The sequence below is a fragment of the Rhinolophus sinicus genome, chromosome 17 (genome assembly GCF_057876585.1).
Source record: "Rhinolophus sinicus isolate RSI-liver-muscle chromosome 17, RSI-T2T, whole genome shotgun sequence".
Lineage (NCBI taxonomy): Eukaryota > Metazoa > Chordata > Mammalia > Chiroptera > Rhinolophidae > Rhinolophus > Rhinolophus sinicus.
In genome coordinates this window covers 81,898,456-81,916,309 of record NC_142517.1, presented here as the reverse complement: position 1 = coordinate 81,916,309, position 17,854 = coordinate 81,898,456, and the positions used below count along the sequence as shown (strand labels likewise).

The 17,854-nt window shown below is 37.5% G+C and overlaps 1 protein-coding gene across 2 annotated transcripts in view; it reads left to right on the top strand.

The window, feature by feature from the left end:
- Positions 1-17,854, top strand: part of CRYBG3 (crystallin beta-gamma domain containing 3) — a 108,042-nt gene that overhangs the window by 46,844 nt on the left and 43,344 nt on the right. For both annotated transcript variants that reach the window (XM_019757207.3, XM_074333088.2), the window contains 8 exons: positions 1,082-1,126; positions 1,385-1,500; positions 3,382-3,529; positions 8,272-8,408; positions 9,664-9,778; positions 10,925-10,960; positions 13,073-13,206; positions 16,146-16,272. In XM_019757207.3, coding sequence (XP_019612766.3) covers positions 1,082-1,126; positions 1,385-1,500; positions 3,382-3,529; positions 8,272-8,408; positions 9,664-9,778; positions 10,925-10,960; positions 13,073-13,206; positions 16,146-16,272 — 858 coding nt within the window. The remainder of the gene's footprint in view (positions 1-1,081; positions 1,127-1,384; positions 1,501-3,381; positions 3,530-8,271; positions 8,409-9,663; positions 9,779-10,924; positions 10,961-13,072; positions 13,207-16,145; positions 16,273-17,854) is intronic.

The following is a 17,854-nucleotide window of genomic DNA, read 5'->3' as shown; positions in this document are numbered from 1 at the left end:
TTGAACTTGGGACTTTACTTTCTGGCATTCCCAAGATTATGGAACTTTCTCTAGGATTCCCAAGACCTGCATCTTTACCTGTGATAGCCTTAGGAGCAAATAGTAATACTTGAATACCAACCAGTAGCTTGCAAGGCAAGTCATTTAAAAAGAAATGATGGGATTTGAAGAAATGTTTCTTTAACAGTTCCGCATTGCCTACCAAATCAAGTGGAACCCCTTCGCTCTGTATTACAAGGCCCCCAAATTCTGTTTGTCCAACTTGCCTCCTTATGCTCTGGTTACACACCCTGTGTTTCCTGCTATGATACTTTTTCTCAAGATGGTTCTCTTCCTGGAATTTTTTTCTTTACTACTCCCAGCCCAACCTGCTACAATTTTCGCTTGTTGAAATCCTGTTTTTCAAGGTCTTCTCCACACCACGTCCCCAGACAGGCCTCTTGTGAGTCTCTCTCTGCCATCACCTTTCGTCCATGCTGGTGCCATTTCCCTTCACTTCCATAACCTGGCGTTTTCTTTCTACTTTACCTGTGGGTTTAAATTAGTCCCCCACTTATGTAGAAGAGTCATGTGAGTATAATTGTCTGTTTCTCCCTTCTAAGCTATAAGCGTCTTGAGAGCAGAGACAACACATTATTTTTCTTTATATTGACCTTTATATTCTTTGTAGTACCTAGAGGTGCACTTTGCACATACCCTGTTTCCCCGAAATTAAGACCTAGCCAGACCATCAGCTCTAATGCGTCTTTTAGAGCAAAAATTAATGTAAGGCCCGGGATTATGTTATATTATATTATATATTATATTATTATGTATTTTATATATTTTATATATTATATTATGTTATATGATACTATATAACTGGGTTTTATGTTATAGTAAAATAAGACCGGGTCTTATATTAATTTTTGCTCCAAAAGACGCATTAGAGCTGATGGTCCGATTAGGTCTTATTTTCAGGGAAACACAGTAGCATCACTAAGTAAATATGTGATAAATTGGGTTTGTAACTGCTAAGAAATTGAACTGTTATCTTTCAACTGATGTTCCTTAAGGCTTACTTCTGCTTTTATTATTTCAGAATGTTGACAGACAAACTCTGAGGTGTAACCCAAGACCTGGGAAGGTAAGCATAAATTTCTTGTATAGACTAAGATACAGCATGAAAAGTTACAGTTACTTTTAGGTTTAAAAGTTACAGTTACTTTTAGGTTTAAAGTAAATACTTTTTAACTGATTTAGAAAAGGATTACTTTATTCAAGGATTTAACATCTAAACGCTTACTTTTATATATTTAGGATATTTTCTATATTCTAGGAATTTTTTAGAATTTTAAATGCATTCTTAAAATTAGTTATTGTGTTTACTTTCTATATGTTGCAGATGGTTATCTATGATCTCCATGGAAGTAAATATAAACAAGAGGTCTATTGTAATATTCTTGACGCTACATCATGGTCCTTTCCGAATGGGGTCCTGATAAAAGTTGTAAGGGGCTGGTAAGAGATCTCTTAAAACTTTATAGCATTTTCACACCCCAAATTAAATATGGTGTTTTTTTGCCATTTATGCGTTTATATTTTTTTGATTAAAGTCATATTCCCTTTCCTCTAGTTTTTGACGGACTATTTTGAAATGTTTATAACTTAACTGTTCTTTTTATTTACTGGGGCAGATAATACAGGCTTTTTTTAGTGCTTAAAGCCAGCAGTAAACAGTAAGACCTAATATGCAAGGTGTGATTAAACAATACGGTGAATGTTTGAAAAAAAAAATTTATTACAGTAAAAGACACATTTCCATTAATCCCCCTCAAAGTACTCCCCTTTGCTTCATACACACTCATCCCATCGTTCTTGCCACTCTCTGAAACAGTTCCAGAAGTCCTGTTTCGTGAGGTTTTTTAGTTGCACCCTCGTGGCTACCTCCATGTCCTGAATCATTTTGACTTGGAGAAGAGACAGAAGTCATATGGTGCCAGATCCGGTGAATAAGGTGGATGAGGACACACCGTAATGTTTTTACTTGACAGAAATTGCCATATACCAGAAGCGATGTGTGACAACGGTGTGTTGTTGTGATGGAGGATGATTTACGGCGCACTTTAAAACTCACTTTCTCTCAATCGTAGCTCACACTTGACTGCACCGAACAAGTTGAAACTTGTCACACACTGTTACTAAGGTTGGATGCGCCACTTCCCGTATTGAAGATCCCTGCCTTTCCGTTGGATGGCACTCGGCAGCAGCAGTCACCACATTTTGTGATCACAACAGAAAGGCTCCGTGTCATACATCGCTTTTGATAAGGCAATTTCTGTCAAATAAAAACATTACGGTGTGTCCTCATACAACTTATTCACAGATCTGGCACCGTGCCACTTCTGGTTCTTCCCCAAAATCAAAATGACCATGAAAGGTAAACGTCTTGAATCAACTCAGGACATCGAGGCAGCCATGACAGCACAGCTAAAGACATTCACGAAAGGACTTCCAGAACTGCTTCAGAAAGTGGCAAGAACGATGGGATAAGTGTGTTCCAAGTGAGGCGGGTATTTTTGAGGGGAACTAATGGCAATGTGTCATTTACTGTAATAATAATTTTTTTATTTAAACGTTCACCGTATCTTTTGATCACACCTCGTACCATCAATACCATTGTGTACCTGCGTTATTAGCACGGCAGATTTGGCAGGTTGACCTGAGGGCTTCAGATGAATGAAGCATTGCTTTGAAAATGAGTTCAAAGTTTGCCGATGCTAAGGAATGTGATGGCCACATAGTTCAAGTAGCTGATGTGCTGAAGAAGTGAAGGATTCTTCGTATGGTGTAAAAATGAGGGAAAACCTCATTTGTTCTTGTGGAACATGTCCCATGGACATGCTGGAGCCAGAATTTCTTTGTCCAGTATTTTGGTTACCCACTGGTCAGTATTCACGTTGTGTAAGCAGTATGGTGTAGTGTGGTGTTCATGTAGTAAAATGGGACACATGTGCTCTGTTATCCAGTGACAGGAAAATTAGGGTAGAAGTGGAATTTGGAATTGGTAAGCTATTGTTTTTAATATACATGTACAGCTTTATGTGTATAACATCTATAAAGTGCATGTATGCATAAATGTTGGCATAGCCATAGTAGTACTGCGTTCAGAAAGTATTATTTCCAAGTAGTATGCACCTTTATTCTCTCTTAACACTATCTGTCTATATTTAAATTAGCATATATCATCGTTTCAAAAATAGGATTATATGCTAATTGTAGAAAATAGACCAGATTTTTTAATGTAAATAGATAAGATGGTCTGTGACTTAGTATCTTTTGTTTTATGCCTCATTTCTTAGAAAATTAATTATAACTGGTCATGCTTTTCTGTTTGTTCAGTTGGATTGTATATGAGAAACCACATTTCCAAGGTCAGAAATGCGTGTTAGAAGGAGGGGAAAAGGTGTTAAATCGTGACTGGATCCTTCAGAACAGAAAGCATCCGCAAAGAAACTTTGTATTGGGTTCTATCAAACATGTCTTAAAGGTAACAGAACTGTTGATTTTCCTCTATTTTTTATTTTGTTTTATTTGTCATGTAGTAAAGCTGTACTTTGGCCTAGCAATGTTTAGAAATGGTTGCTAAACTTTGTGCTAATTTTATTAATCTTCCTTATTTAAATGATAATCTTTTTACCTTATATGTGTAAAATATTAAATGAATGTTAATTTAAAATATTACCTATAATCTGGCCTATAATCTGGCCCATAAAAATGTGCGTGATCTTTCATTTATATATACTATATACCGGGGGGTGCCAAAAGAATGTATACAAGTGGACACTTTGGTCAACGTTGCTCAAGCAGTAGTTCACCATAATCAGAAGTGTCTGGACACTGATGGTAACCACTTTGAGTACCTCTTGTAATTGCAAAAGTCAAACGTGATTTGTATTCATCTTCTGTTATTGGTATATATTGAGCATTACAATTTTAATAGCTTTTTCCTTTCTTAAAATGTATACATTTTTTTGGCACCCTCTGTGTGTGTGTGTGTGTGTGTGTGTGTATGTGATATATATATATATATATAGTAGAAGGAGTATACCATCCAGGCATCTTTAAGAAAATAAGTTGATATTTCCAAATATTAATATATCTTTTTCTGATGTAGGTTTCTACTCCTTGGTGTAGCCGTGTGTGTGTGTGTGTGTGTGTGAGTGTGTGTGTGTGTGTGTGTGAGAGAGAGAGAGAGAGAAAAAAAAAAGAGAGAGAAGTGTTAGGGGAAATTAGAGATGGAAGGATGGGAAGAGGAATGGAAGGTGCATTGGTTTAATTTTCTGTTTCGAAAATATTTAATGCTAAAATGAGGATGGTCTTTCAGTATTAAATGTTTTGTGGGAAGTGCTGTGGTGGTTTAGAGGAGGCGTCAATTAGTGATAAGGACAGATATCAGATAATGAGCGAATTCTCCCATGTATTCTTAAGAGTTCCTTTAGTTACATGGCACATAATTTAGTGTAATTACTCCTATGACAGTCATGGACATATATTTTTTTCAAATTATGGAGATTTCATTTATTTGCTTAAAATGTAAAAATTGAAGTGGACCCTATCATGGTGATTTGGATTGTTGTTATTAAACCCTTGATAGTTGTGGATAGCACACAGAAAAACTCATAAACGGGTATCTGCATGTATTTTATGTGAATTAATACTATCTACAAAACTGTGACGAACCTGTGTCTACAAATATTTGTGTCTGTTTTTGGACCCCATACTTTGATAGGCATTGGGAGTAGAAATACAAGTGAGGTGGTCTCACTTCAGGTTGCTTAAAATCTAGTGGAGAAACAGCTGAGTCACATGACCGTCTGATGTGAGAATTGCGCTTCATGGCCCTCAGGGTGCACCACAAGGAGACGCCCCACCCGGAGGAGGTGGCACCTGATTGGAAACCTGGGAGGGGAGCCAGGAGTTAGGGAGCACAGGATATGTGAGGGAGCTTGTGGCAGAGCCCCCTGAGTTAGATACAGAGATGGCCACAGCCTAGAGGTCAGGGTCCCTTTATAGGGGTGCTCACTTCATTAGCTTGCTCACTGGAAATGCCTAAAGTGCATCATCAGTTTGTAGGTGGAATCTTCTAAGATGTAAATAACTTAGGGTTTGTGCCTTCCTCGTGAGTGTCAGGACCATGCAGGGCCTGGTGAGGGAGGGAAGAGTGATGAATAAGGGATTGTAAGCAGCAACCTCCTCATCCCCCACTCCACTCAAACAACAATAAACTCAAACAAAAAATCTCAGTCTGTTGAGCATGGGTATATATATAAATGGGTATTTGCACATCCGCCATTTGCTTAGAATGTATTATAAGAAAGACTAAGTCATAATTGCATTTTTTCTGCTTCCATTGTTTCTTCTCGCAGTCATTTTTCAATTGCCGCGCGTTACTGCCCACATATCTTAAAACAGGCTAGCAACTCTTAGTGAGGAAGGAAAATGAAACTATTGAGCATTGAATGGAAAAGGCATTAGTATTGTTCTAAATATTGTACAAAGTAAGAATCAAGCATCAAACTGCATCCTTTCTGCAACCTTGTCAAAATTCTGGCTATTGATAGCTTCACTTCCATGGTGGCCATTGCAAACTCACCTAGACCAACGCCAACTTTATCTTGTTTCATTCTATTCTCCTTTAGTTCCTCTATTCTGACTAGTCAAAATTTTAATGTTCTTTAAAGGTAATACTTTCATGACGTCTTCACTTTGCTGTGAGTAGATACAGCAGACACCATCAGTTATCAGCAACTGTAGATTCTGCTCCAGGGCCTATTTGTCCCCATGGAAATAATTGGGGGTGGGGTAGCAGTGCAGTGAATCTTGAGTCAAGTCTTTCTTTTCTCAAATAGAAGAAATGAGCATTGCAAATTATTAGGGTCACTGTGCATTTAATACATTTTTTTTAAAGGAATGACATTTTTCGTACGGCCTGAACTTACTTAGGTTGTGTCCTCGTTAATGAGCCAAGAAGAGAGAGATCCATTGTTAGATCAGAAGTGAAGTTATTTTATGTAAGGTGGAGACAAGTAGATTTTCTTATTGTTTTTGTTAAACTAATTCATTCCCACCCTGTTTTTCTCTCATAGCTTTGTCTCCCTTCCTCCTAATTGCTTCAATAGTCTAAGCTTGCAAATTTTACCAAGATATATTTGTAAAGTATAACATGGCTAGAAAAGTCTGGGAGGAAGCCATATAAACTTTTCTTTACTGAGAGTAAACTGTTTATTGTTGCTAAGCTACTATAAAGCGCCCTTGAGTTGCTAGTGTGTGCTGCCTTTCGCCATCAAACATTATACAAGTCTTGCGAAAGACATTTTTCTGTGAGTAGCCACCATGAAGATAGTGAAATCTGTTTCAGTCAACTAGAGAAAAAAAAAAATTGGTCCTCAAGTAAAGATAGTTGAGAAAATAAGCGTTCTTATTTTTGTTTATTTTCCATTTTTTAGCCATTGTCATGCTTTTTCCATTATGCTGTTTCCTCTGTGTATGGTAGACTAGAATGCCTCTTAACTTTTTCCCTTTTAAAGTACACCACCCAAACATTGTTTGTATAATACAATGCAGAGGAAACTTATTTGTGTGAGACACTTAGTTATGTATTCTGTTACTATACCTCAGATCCCTGGGGGAACATGAATATGGCAGCATTTTAAATAATGTTACTAGAACTCTATTATTAATAGCAAACAAAAGAGCCTTGAAGATTGGCAGGTGACTATTCTGGACATTTCTGGCTGTTTTTGAAATGAAACTTTAGAAGGAAATACATTTTTATACTTCAAAGAATATTTTAGTAAAGAGGTTGTGCCTCTTTCCTATGTTGCATTTTAAAACTAACTTTCTGAAAATAAGATGCATCAACTTACTTTGTTTTACATCTTAATAAGAATGATTGCTGATTAATAAGAGAACTCAGTTTGGAGAAAGGTTTAAAAAATCAGAAAACGGCAGTTTTACAATTGTAAAAGTGATTATAATAAAAAAATACAGTTGTTCAGTTCAATAAATGTCACCTCTGATAACGCATTTACCTATTTCATTAAAGCATAATCATTGGAATTTCACAATGTCCTAGATGAGAATTAACACTGACACTTAAGTTGTATAATTAGACACTCATGACAAGTGAGGTAGATTTTGTGTTTAGACAGGATGCACATTTGTAATTTCAGAAAAGGGAAAAATAACTGTGGTTTTAATTCTCTAGGAAAAACTAAAGTCATTTTTGAGTTAGAACTTGACTATTAAAATATTCGTATAAGTAACAGAGAATCCTCTGTTGAATTGCAGTGAGGGAAACATTTACAAAGTGTAGAGAAGTCAGAGCGGGAGTGGAGACAATATGGAGACCCGTATGACTGAGGCGCTGTGGAGAGTTAGTATAAATCACTAGTTGGTACCATTTTGCAGAAAGGGAAACAGAAATATGAATTCGATGTACTTGGCTCCTGAGCCAAGGAGTGTCATGAAGAAAGTGGTGTTCTAACAAGCCCAGCTGTATGAAGAGTAGCATAGTACTTGATTGGTGATACAGGCCCATAAATCAAAGTCTTGGCCTTGACGAAGGGACTTGTCAGTGGGAATACATAAGAGATATACACAAGTGAAATTTTAAAGGAAGGTTTGATAGGACATGGTAACAGTACATGTGTGACGGAGTGTAGAGTCAAATTTGATAATGCCTTTTTCCTTCAAACCAACTTGTGCTAAAGAAAATAAATAGACTACCTCAAGTAGGAAGACAGATTTCCTTTCCCCTCACCTCTAATTCCTACTTCTTTTGTCAACGTAAATTAGATAACACGCTGAGGGTGTAGTGCCTCTCTGTTATTTATTTATGTCCCCCATGAGATCAGCTTTCATTTAACTCCCTTCCTCCCTTTGGCTTTGTTGTGCTTCTAAGAAGGAAGGCTTACAGACTTTTGGCATTCAAGTAGTTTGGTAACTCTGAACATTGCTTAATGGAACAAGACTTTGAAAAACAAAGCAGAAAAAATTGGGGTCATACTTTTTCAATCAATAATGCTTAATAATTTTCATGTGATCAACGTAACTCCTTAGAAAATTTTGTTTTAAAAACCTGATACAGAGAAACAGTATTTCCTTTATGTTGTTCTTGTGAAGAAATTCAGCTGAACAATGAGAATAATTGTAACTGTACATCCAGAATGTTGAGAATACTGGACTGTGTGTATCTCTAGATGATTCCAAAGCCATTTTTTCCCCCAGCATTGCAGTGTTCCAGAGATAGAATTTTGCCTACAGTCTGACCCGGCGTGTTGTCCTGTCTACATCCAGAGAGCCGTCCCCAATTTGGAGGAGCTCAACGTCCCCAAATCTGCGTCCTTCACTGTGAAGTCGGGCGTGTACGTATCAGTTTCTCTTTATTACACTGATTGATGGCTACCAAAGGTAACTTTCCGTTTCTGATTTTGGTAGGTGACCTACCTATTCCTGAAGTTTTACTTAATTTCATTTATGCTCCTGGATACCGAAGAAGGGCTCTTGCAGGGATTAAACAGGTTCCGTCTTTCTTTGAATCCAGTTAAGTCTTGGATGGATAGCTCACAGGAGCAGATACAGATTCTCAGACGTAGTTCTCGATAGATGTATCCATTGTCCTTTCATCCTCCCCATTGTAGGACTGAGAAATAAAACCGACTGTCCCTGCCCTAAAATTCTGGAGCCTGAACTATTTCTAGAGAGTCTCAGCGCTGATAGTTACTGAGTGCCAGGCACATGGCACGTTTGTGTTTATTAGTCCTCTATTCCTACAAGGCAGGTGGAGCTACTCTCATTTTATAAATGAAGAAGTTAAGTGGTTTGTCCCAGGCTAGGCCTTTCCGATTCCAGAGGTATCTTCAGGGCTGTAGGTCTGAGTTCAGCTGTAATGCAGTTCCAGACTGGCTAGAATCACAAATTTTGTGAAATTTTGTGATGCCTGGTTCACCATAGATCCCTCTTCTCTTGTTCACTATTTTCATCTGCTCTAACAATAGTGGTATAGGATTTTGGGGTCGTTATAGGACATCTTGCTTCCCCAGCCATGGATTAAGAATTCTTGGACAGACCCAGCAATCGACCCTGTCCAGGAGAAATGTCTGTAATTAATCAAGTTTCGCTGGAACTTAGATGGGTCTTTTGGGAATCTTATTTCAAATACTGTTCCTGAGGCAGCCAGTAGAACTGATATTGATTCTAAAAATGTAGGTCAAAGATTTAAAATGCCTGGTGGAACCCCTACCTCTGATTGCCCCAATTTTAAAAAGAATGGGATATAGTGGAATGGTATTGATACTTGAGTTATACTCTATTTGAATTAAAGGGCTCACGCCTTTTAAACACTGGAAAATTTTAAGAAAAGTCATGCCTGGTGCTTGGAAAACATAGAATAGGATAGGACTTACTATAGGATAGGTAGTGTTTGAATACAAGTGCTTAATAACATGTTAACTTGTCGTTCTGTGTTGTCTGGCAAAGTCACGTTGAGTGTGTTTTACCAGTGTAATTCCGTGATGGGTTTTTGTTTTCGTGTTTGTAGCCCTTTTCACTTTTAACTTTCACAGCCCCAGACTAAGGTATTTCTGTCATACCTCAATTAACTATTCATTTCTTTTTTAGTTGGCTTGCCTACCCAGATATTAATTTTAAGGGGCAAGCTACAGTTCTGGAGGAAGACCAAGGACTCTTTGAGATTTCTGCAGCAGAAATGAAGTCATTGCAGCCACTTCAAATGGTAAGCAAATTTAAAAAGAAACTGTTTTCCAAGTACACACGAATCCAGAATTAACTAGCTGTGGTGATTGCTCATGCATCTGGATCTTGAGAAACGAATATGAATACTACCAAATTAGCAAGTCATTAATACATTGATTTTCTGTTTCTCTATGTTGTAGAGAATATCTATGTGGAAACATTTTAATTTTTTCCCAGATGACAAATGTCTGAATTTACTTGGTGCTAATTTTATCACAATACATAGTTTCCTTGTAAGTGTTGCTCTGTGAAAGTTTTGAATATTTAATAAAGTTCTGAATCTGTTTTTTATGCTTATTAAAAACAAATATTTATGCTTAATAAAAATTTATACTTGCAAATTATACTCTTCCATTGTTGAAATGAATGATAAGCTCAGCACTAATAATAAATCAGCAGTTCTGCCAGTGGTGCTTTCTGAAAGATAAGTGCCTGCATTGTTTATTTTCTTGCATGGGAAAAACTGTTAATTGTTACCTATGTGATAAACCATTTTTGACTGTTTAGTGCCTTTTTAAAAATTTTAAAACTAGACAAACTAAGAAATTTTAAGAAATATCATAATGGAGCGTAACATTCGAAACAAGGAAATTATAGTTAGGGTTTTTTTAGGGGATCGGGGGGGTACCTTTTATGCTCGACAACCTTGATGTCACAAAAACATTAAATGTGATCAAAAGGATTGACAGAACTCTCTCTCTAATTTAGAAAGCCCAAGCAATTGTAGAGAAGGCATTCAGTGGTTTAGAAGTCTCTGGCAAATGAGATTTTTAAACCTACTTGCAACTCCTCTCTTCTTTTTTAAGACACTGTAGTGGAATTAACTCTTTAATTGCTTACATGTGCTTAAGGACTAAAGCTCAGTTTCCTTCCTGGTAGTTACTATAATCTGGAAAGTATCTTTTTAATATCTCTTGCCCCATTTACATTGATGTAGAGCAGTCTGACTTGATTTTAACTACTGTAGAGTGCTATACTTGAAAATTTAAATTTACCACAACTTAAACTTGACTGGTACATAATCTTCACTAATAAGATTTTTACATAACTTATACCTGTCACATAGTTACTTTAAAATATTTTAACTATTTATATATCTAATATTAAAATTTCTTGTCATCTTAAGGGTGGACTGAAAGTGGAAATGCCTATGAATTTAAAGGTAAGTCTTGAACAGACTTGTAGTAAGCTAAAAAGTTGGAGTTTAATTTTTAAGTGTTTTGAACTATCAAAATAGAAAACAATTACCTGAATGTATGCTAATAATGCCTGGCTCGTGGGTGTTGGGAAGTGACTGAACAGAATGATTGCTGGGGGCCCAGGCTATGAGCGGGGAGTAGGGTAACAGTGCAACCCAATCAAACCCGATAAGCACCTCCTAATGGGGATTTTTGCTTGGGAGGGTGGGTTGGTGTGGCAGCTACACGTTCAGGTGGAGACATCTAGCAGGCATTTGGGAGTGATGCTCAAGAAGGAGATCACGGATGATCAGGAGGTATAGACACTCTTATCAGATAGATACCAGTGTTTTAAGCACAAGTATCTGACTGGAAGGGTAGAGGCAATGAAAAGGAGTGGCACTAGTGCCAAGATTAAGCATATTTTGGGAAAGAATGGAGGAAATAGAATTATAAAATGTATGTAAAGAGAGGTAGGAAGAAAAAAGTGCAGTGACCAGAGATGCAAACAGGCCTCTGTTTAATTGGGTCACAGTACCTCCAGAGGCAGGTAAGGAGACGGGGAGTCATCCATTCTTCTCTCCTCCAAAACAAGACACAACTCTTCCAATCTCCCCATTTTGGGGCTTCCTAATTTATGGAACTGAGTACCATTCTCTCAGTTACATAGATGGAGTCTTTGGAATTTAATATCTGAGTGTATCCAATATATCTTGACTATATGATAGAATCATACATATCTGAGTTTAAGAAAAAATGCTTATGTCTGGGTTCCACTCACAGAGATACTGTTTTGGTCTGGGGTGTGGACAAAATTTTTCAGAGCTCGACAGGTGATCCTAACATGTGACCTAATAGATACAGAATTATTAGGTCACTGAGTGACTCAGTCTCCTCGTCTGCTGAATGAGAACTTCAGGTGTGACAGGATGGCTCTTCCTTGAACATTTGCAGTTTGACAGGTTGTTAGAGGTATATGAATGGGATGGCTCTCATACAGTCACAATTGTCAAGTTGTTAGATGTTAGTTTATGGCTTACTCATCAAAGAATTATTGCTTCTTTCTTGAATGTGTTCAGCATCTGTAACATGTATTAAACCCAAATGAAAATTCATCACTTTAATATAGCACCCGGTGAAAATTTAATAGGTAGAACACAACAGGAGTAGTGCTACATATTTTTTTCAGTCTGTATGGTTTTATTGGTTTTTGTAAATAAGAGAGCTATAATTGCTGGTTCAGTGTGTTTAAGCATGAGATCTTATTCACCAAGGTCATGGGTTGCCAGTTGTACACAAATTTTGCCATTAGCCACGAATAACCAGGTGATAGAGCATAGATAGATCAGTGCTGTTATCACTGTTACCACTTCCACATACTAAAGACATCTCATCCTTGGGAAGTAAAGAGCATCAAAATGGTAGAAGAGAAATACTTGTACCAATCCAAATTTGAAGTAAATTAAATGCTGGAAATTTATTTTCTACTACACTTACCTCCTTGCCCCCAATTTAAATCAAATACGGAATAATAATTTTTTCAATCATTTATTTATAGGAAGTTTTGTACTTAAATTCAAGAATTTGCATGTCTATTTCTTCTCACTGAATAGTAATGACCCTATAGAAGCAGTGAGTGTTATAAGAAACCACATATGTTTTCTCAAATCAACAGATAATTTATCATTATGCCCTAGAACCTCAAGAGAGTTTTTATTTCTTATAGGGGGAATTCAGTAAACATAAGGCAGGTCTGTATTCTAAACATAGTTATAAACAGATCATTCAAACACTAGTTAGTTATAAGACAGTTTATCCTATGAGATGGTCCTAGGATTTGGGTAACCAGAACAATAATCATACTTGAGTATATGGATATGAGAAACGTGTACTATTAATTAAGATATATTACCTTAATGATGATAAAGACTCATTTATTCCTTGTGAATATCAGACACTGCTATATTGTAGTATATATTAATGAAAAAACAGACAGTGGCCCCTATTCATGTTGTCTTGAGTATCCCTTCAGTAAATCAGTATGTATCTATCCTAAAATACGAGCATGTTAAATAATTTTCTTTCATATTTTTCAGGTTATTATTTATGAAAAACCTCAGTTCCGTGGACAGGCCAAAGAGTTTAGTGAACATATAGATTCTGTCCCTAATTTTTTAAAGGATGATAAGGACTTTCATGGAATCGGATCAATTCGTGTCATCGGTGGAGTGTGAGTGTCATATTTTCAATTGATGTAGTTGATGTAGTAGTCTGTTTTTGACGATCAGCCCAAAAAATATGCTAAGCAGAGCAAAGTCAACCTGCCTTGGTCTGAAGATATACATTTCTTCTATAATATGGGAAACAAAAAATATTACTAATAGCTTTTTGTGAATGCTTCATATTAGAGATTTTGAGGTCGATTAAATGTAGAAAATAGTTTCTAAAACTTTAACACTTAGTATTTCCAAGCACAATATAGAAACAAGACTTGCCAATCAAATTATTTTTCCCCACAGATTATAAACATGGATGAGAGCCCCAGCTTTTGCCCTCTATTCTGTAGATCTTAGTTGACTTTCCTTGCCGAGGCCATTGGCAGTGAGCCCTCCCTTGTCACAGAAGTAGCCTGGGTTATCTGTTTCAAAGTCAAGCATTTTTGATATTGGTTACCCTCTGTCCCTGAACTGCTTTTGAGGAAGCCCCCTAAGAACTAAGTATAAACCTAAGTGTAACCATCATTGCTACTAACCCAGTCTCAATCAGCAGTTACCGGGGCAGGAAGCCCAGAAAAATCTGTGACCAGACTGGGTTGTGCCTTTTATATTTGTATCCCAGCAGATGAAATGGAGAAGGAGCTTTCCTCATAGTTTATCTGCCAGTGTCAACCCAGTACTGGAATCCCTCCAGAATTCCAGTTGATTTGTTGGTTTATTTGCAATGTTGGTTTGTTTTAATGTAAGTATTGTATCTTTTGATATTGGCAGTGATATCGTATAACTTACTCATGCTGTTCTAGCAAATGACTTGTTTAAGATCACTCAAGCATCTGCATTTAGAGGCTGAGACTTTGCAATTTCTGGCCATACCAGCCAAAATGGAAATATAAAGGAGACTATGCAATTTGCTAGGTCATATTCATAATTGCTCTGACATACTGGTAATCATTTACTTTCTTATTCTTGAATTTTAAAATCTTAGTAGGGGCTTGAGGAACAAATATGTTATGGATAAACACATTTTTATTGTGTTGTATTTATTTGCAGTGTTCTCTGATTTGTGAACACACATGCTTCTTGTTAATCCTTCATTAAATATTTTTGCCTTTTCTTCCCATCGGGATCTGAATGTTTTTCCCCATTAACTAGATTGGAATTTGCGTTGTTCTTGTCTAGTTTTTTTTACAATTATTTTACAAAAATCTCAAGAAAATATTATGGCTTGTAATACCACATACACAATTCTGTTTTTATGTGGCAACTGCAGTAGAAAAATGTGATGCCCTCGTTTAAAGATGAATAGCTGACTTCATTATTTTTTTCTGTGTTTCTACTATTTTTCACTTTTGTTAGCTGTTTAGCTTTATCTATATGTAGTGTGGACTCTTCCTCATCTCTGTTTCAACTTGAGGAATCCGAGGAAAGTGAGGTTGATGTTTTTTAATTTTTCTCAGATAACGTCTATTTTTAAATATCCCAGATTGTTATATAAATTGAATATTAATCAAATCTATTAAGAAAAACTGGGCAGATTTTTGAACTGTTATGTAATAATTTACTGATCTGTCCTTTAATAATTAGGTCCTCTATACCTTTTATTCTTTTTCCCATTCAGATATGTTAAAGTATGTTTTGAGTAGCCATGTTTACAAAAAAGAAAACTTAGAATTTGAAAGTGTTCTTGTGAAATTTATTTTCACATAATAATTTAAGAAGAAAATACTAGTTTCTTTACATATTACAAATATACCAAAAAGTATAAAAGATGTTTATTTCAACTCTTGCCCCCACCTCCCAGCCCCTTCTCCTGCTAGACGTACACCTACGTACACAGAAAATGTATGTATGTACACCTACGACATAGAAAATGAGAAGGGATTTGTGATTACTGAGCGGCTACTGTAGTCTTATATCCTATGGAAACAACTCTTTGCAATATTTTTTGTCTTCACAACTATAGTAGGGGTGGAGAAAGGGGGGGAAAAATAGTAGTCAGCCCTAGCAGGCTTCATTTTGTCAAGCTCCAGAATTCAGAAGTTCCCCATACAGAATCCCAAAATTGGTCCCTGGAATCTGCCTGTGGGAACGGGTCCCACTCTAACTACACAGTGCACCTGAAGGCAGATTTTAGCAGGCCAACATGTCTTGTGAACCATCTCCGCCCACACTGCGTTAGCTACTTGGATTACTCCATAACATGTAAGTTTCATGGAGGAGTTGAATGACTAATGGTGTGTATCGGTGTCTGTCCTGACTGTTTTAGATTAGAAGTCAAGAAACCTGTGTCCCTGAAAGATACTCTGCCGCTATGCTTCCATCTTCCTGTTTCCTTTATCACCACTGACAAAACGGTGGGAGCAACATTTCCCACCATAAACGCAAAAGATGTTGGGTAGATGTAAGCCACCAGGACGAATACCAGCTCAGTTGCATTTCCCAGTTCCTCTTTGCTAAACCCACCTATAATGTGTTTTAGATCTCAAGCCTGGTGAGAGGTTCCTTTAACTTAAACCCTAAATAAATGTTTAATAGAGTAATCGTTCTGTGATTCCAGAAGGGCTTCATCAGTTGAATAAGAATGATTTTCTTTGAATCTCAGTGTGGGCTTGTCACTTTTCTATTGCCTATTTGTGCTTTCCATTTTTACTTGCTTGGCAAACTTTCCTCCAAGTGTTTTAAGGTGTGGTATCAGGTCACGCCACAAACATTTAATGAGCATTGCAATTCTACTACAGTTAACCTTTGGCTGGGTAAAGCCTCCAAGCTATAAAAATTATTGATCCATGAAGCACACACCATTTGTCTGTCTTTGTAAATGGTAGCAAAACAAATGTGTTGCTTTTTAAAATATGGTGATGTGCAATGGGTGCTTTATCATGATTTTTTTCTTCCTGTTTTCTTGACTGCAGTTTTATTAATGGCTCTCGGTTGGTGTCCTTTGTATTTCTAGGTGGGTTGCCTATGAAAAAGAACATTTTAAAGGCCAGCAGTTTTTGCTTGAAGAAGGTGATTTTGAAGACAGCAATGCCTGTGGGGCGTTGAGTGGCCCCATCTTGTCTTTCCGGTACTTACAAGCTGTGAGTTGGTTTCTGAATTCTTAATTTCTATCTTATCTTTCCATAAAAACTGGACATGACCTCTAATAAAACACGAGGTTATAAGATGTTTCTAAAGCATCACACTGACTGCTTGTGTGACTTGCCTGTATTTCATAACTGCCATGATTATTCTAGAATATTCTGTTTACTTTTCATCCATTGATTCCACAGTCATTTTTTGAGCATCTGCTCTGGTAGCTCTGCTGTGCCAGGTGCTAGATATAGCGGCCAGAGAGTCCATCCCTGTCTTCACAGGGCAGGCAGCCTGGTAGGGAAGATAACACTTATATGAATGTTTGATATGGTTTGACTGGGATTGGATTAAGCACAAAGGGCTCAGTGTACACAGAAAATGGTGACTTACTTCTCGAAAGTAAGAGGAAGTTCAGCTGCCAGCTGAGCTGAGATTTCAAGTTCAGGAGTTAGCCAAGTGAGGAAAATCAGGACAGAGTGAAGGGGAAAGGCAGATGCTGTTTTAGCAAGAGATTGACATGCATAAGGGCAAGCATGTGAGCCAGTGGTTCTCAGCTTGGGGTGATTTTACCCTCGGGGGAGCATTTGGCAGTGTCTGGAGACATTTTGGCTGTCCTGACTTGGCAGGGACGGGGGTGCTACTGACATCAAGTGGGTAGAGGCCAGGGATGCCGCTGAACCCCTGTAGTTCACAGGCCAGCCCCCCTACAACAAAGAAGGAATCATCTGCCCAAAACGTTAATAGTGTTGAGGTTATAAAACCGTTCTGAGAGTGGAAGGGGGCGTGTTTGGGAAATGCAGTTAAGTCAGGGTGTTAGGAAGAACTTTGGGAAGATGAGTCCAGAGCCAGGTAATAAATGGCCTTATACGCCAGACCGAAGAGTTCTGATTTTTTTTTTTCCCTTGACCGTGAGCCACTGATGGACTTTAGACTTAGTGCGTATGATTAGATGAGCGGTTTAGGAAGATCTTTTTGTTGACTGTATCAAGAAATGGCATGGGGTGAAGGGTTATACAGGACACCAGATGGAAGATGACGAAGGCCCAGAGAAGAGGAGATAAGGTGTTAGAGGGTTCTGTAGGATATCAGGGCTTATCAAATGTTGCTCATTTCCCTGACCAGCTCTGGAAATTTTTTAATATATTCAGAAGGGCATCCTTTCTTATGATTAAGGAGTTAACACTGTAATATCTTTCCAAAATAATATTTCCCCATCTAAACCCTAAACTATCCGGCACAGCCTCTAAAACCCTCTTTGAAGGAACTGATAGTGAAGTGAAGAGTAGTTACTGGGTCCCCGTGTACTTTGAATAAGCACCAGGATTGTGTGCTCTGGCCCCTTAGGTTTCTGTCTGTTGCGGCCACCAGTAGCTTTGTTGTAGCCCTCTCTTGCTTGGTTAGACAGGAGGAGCCAGAATGGGAGAAGAAGCACAGGGCACAAGGGAACATTTCTTTTCATGAATGATCCTTGTCAGTAAGAAAGTGGTTTGGAAACCAGTTGTACCTGGAAGAAATACAGGACAGTCCACTGAAGACCAGGCACTGGGTTAATTTGAATAATGACTAGATGACTTTGAAGGTATTTAG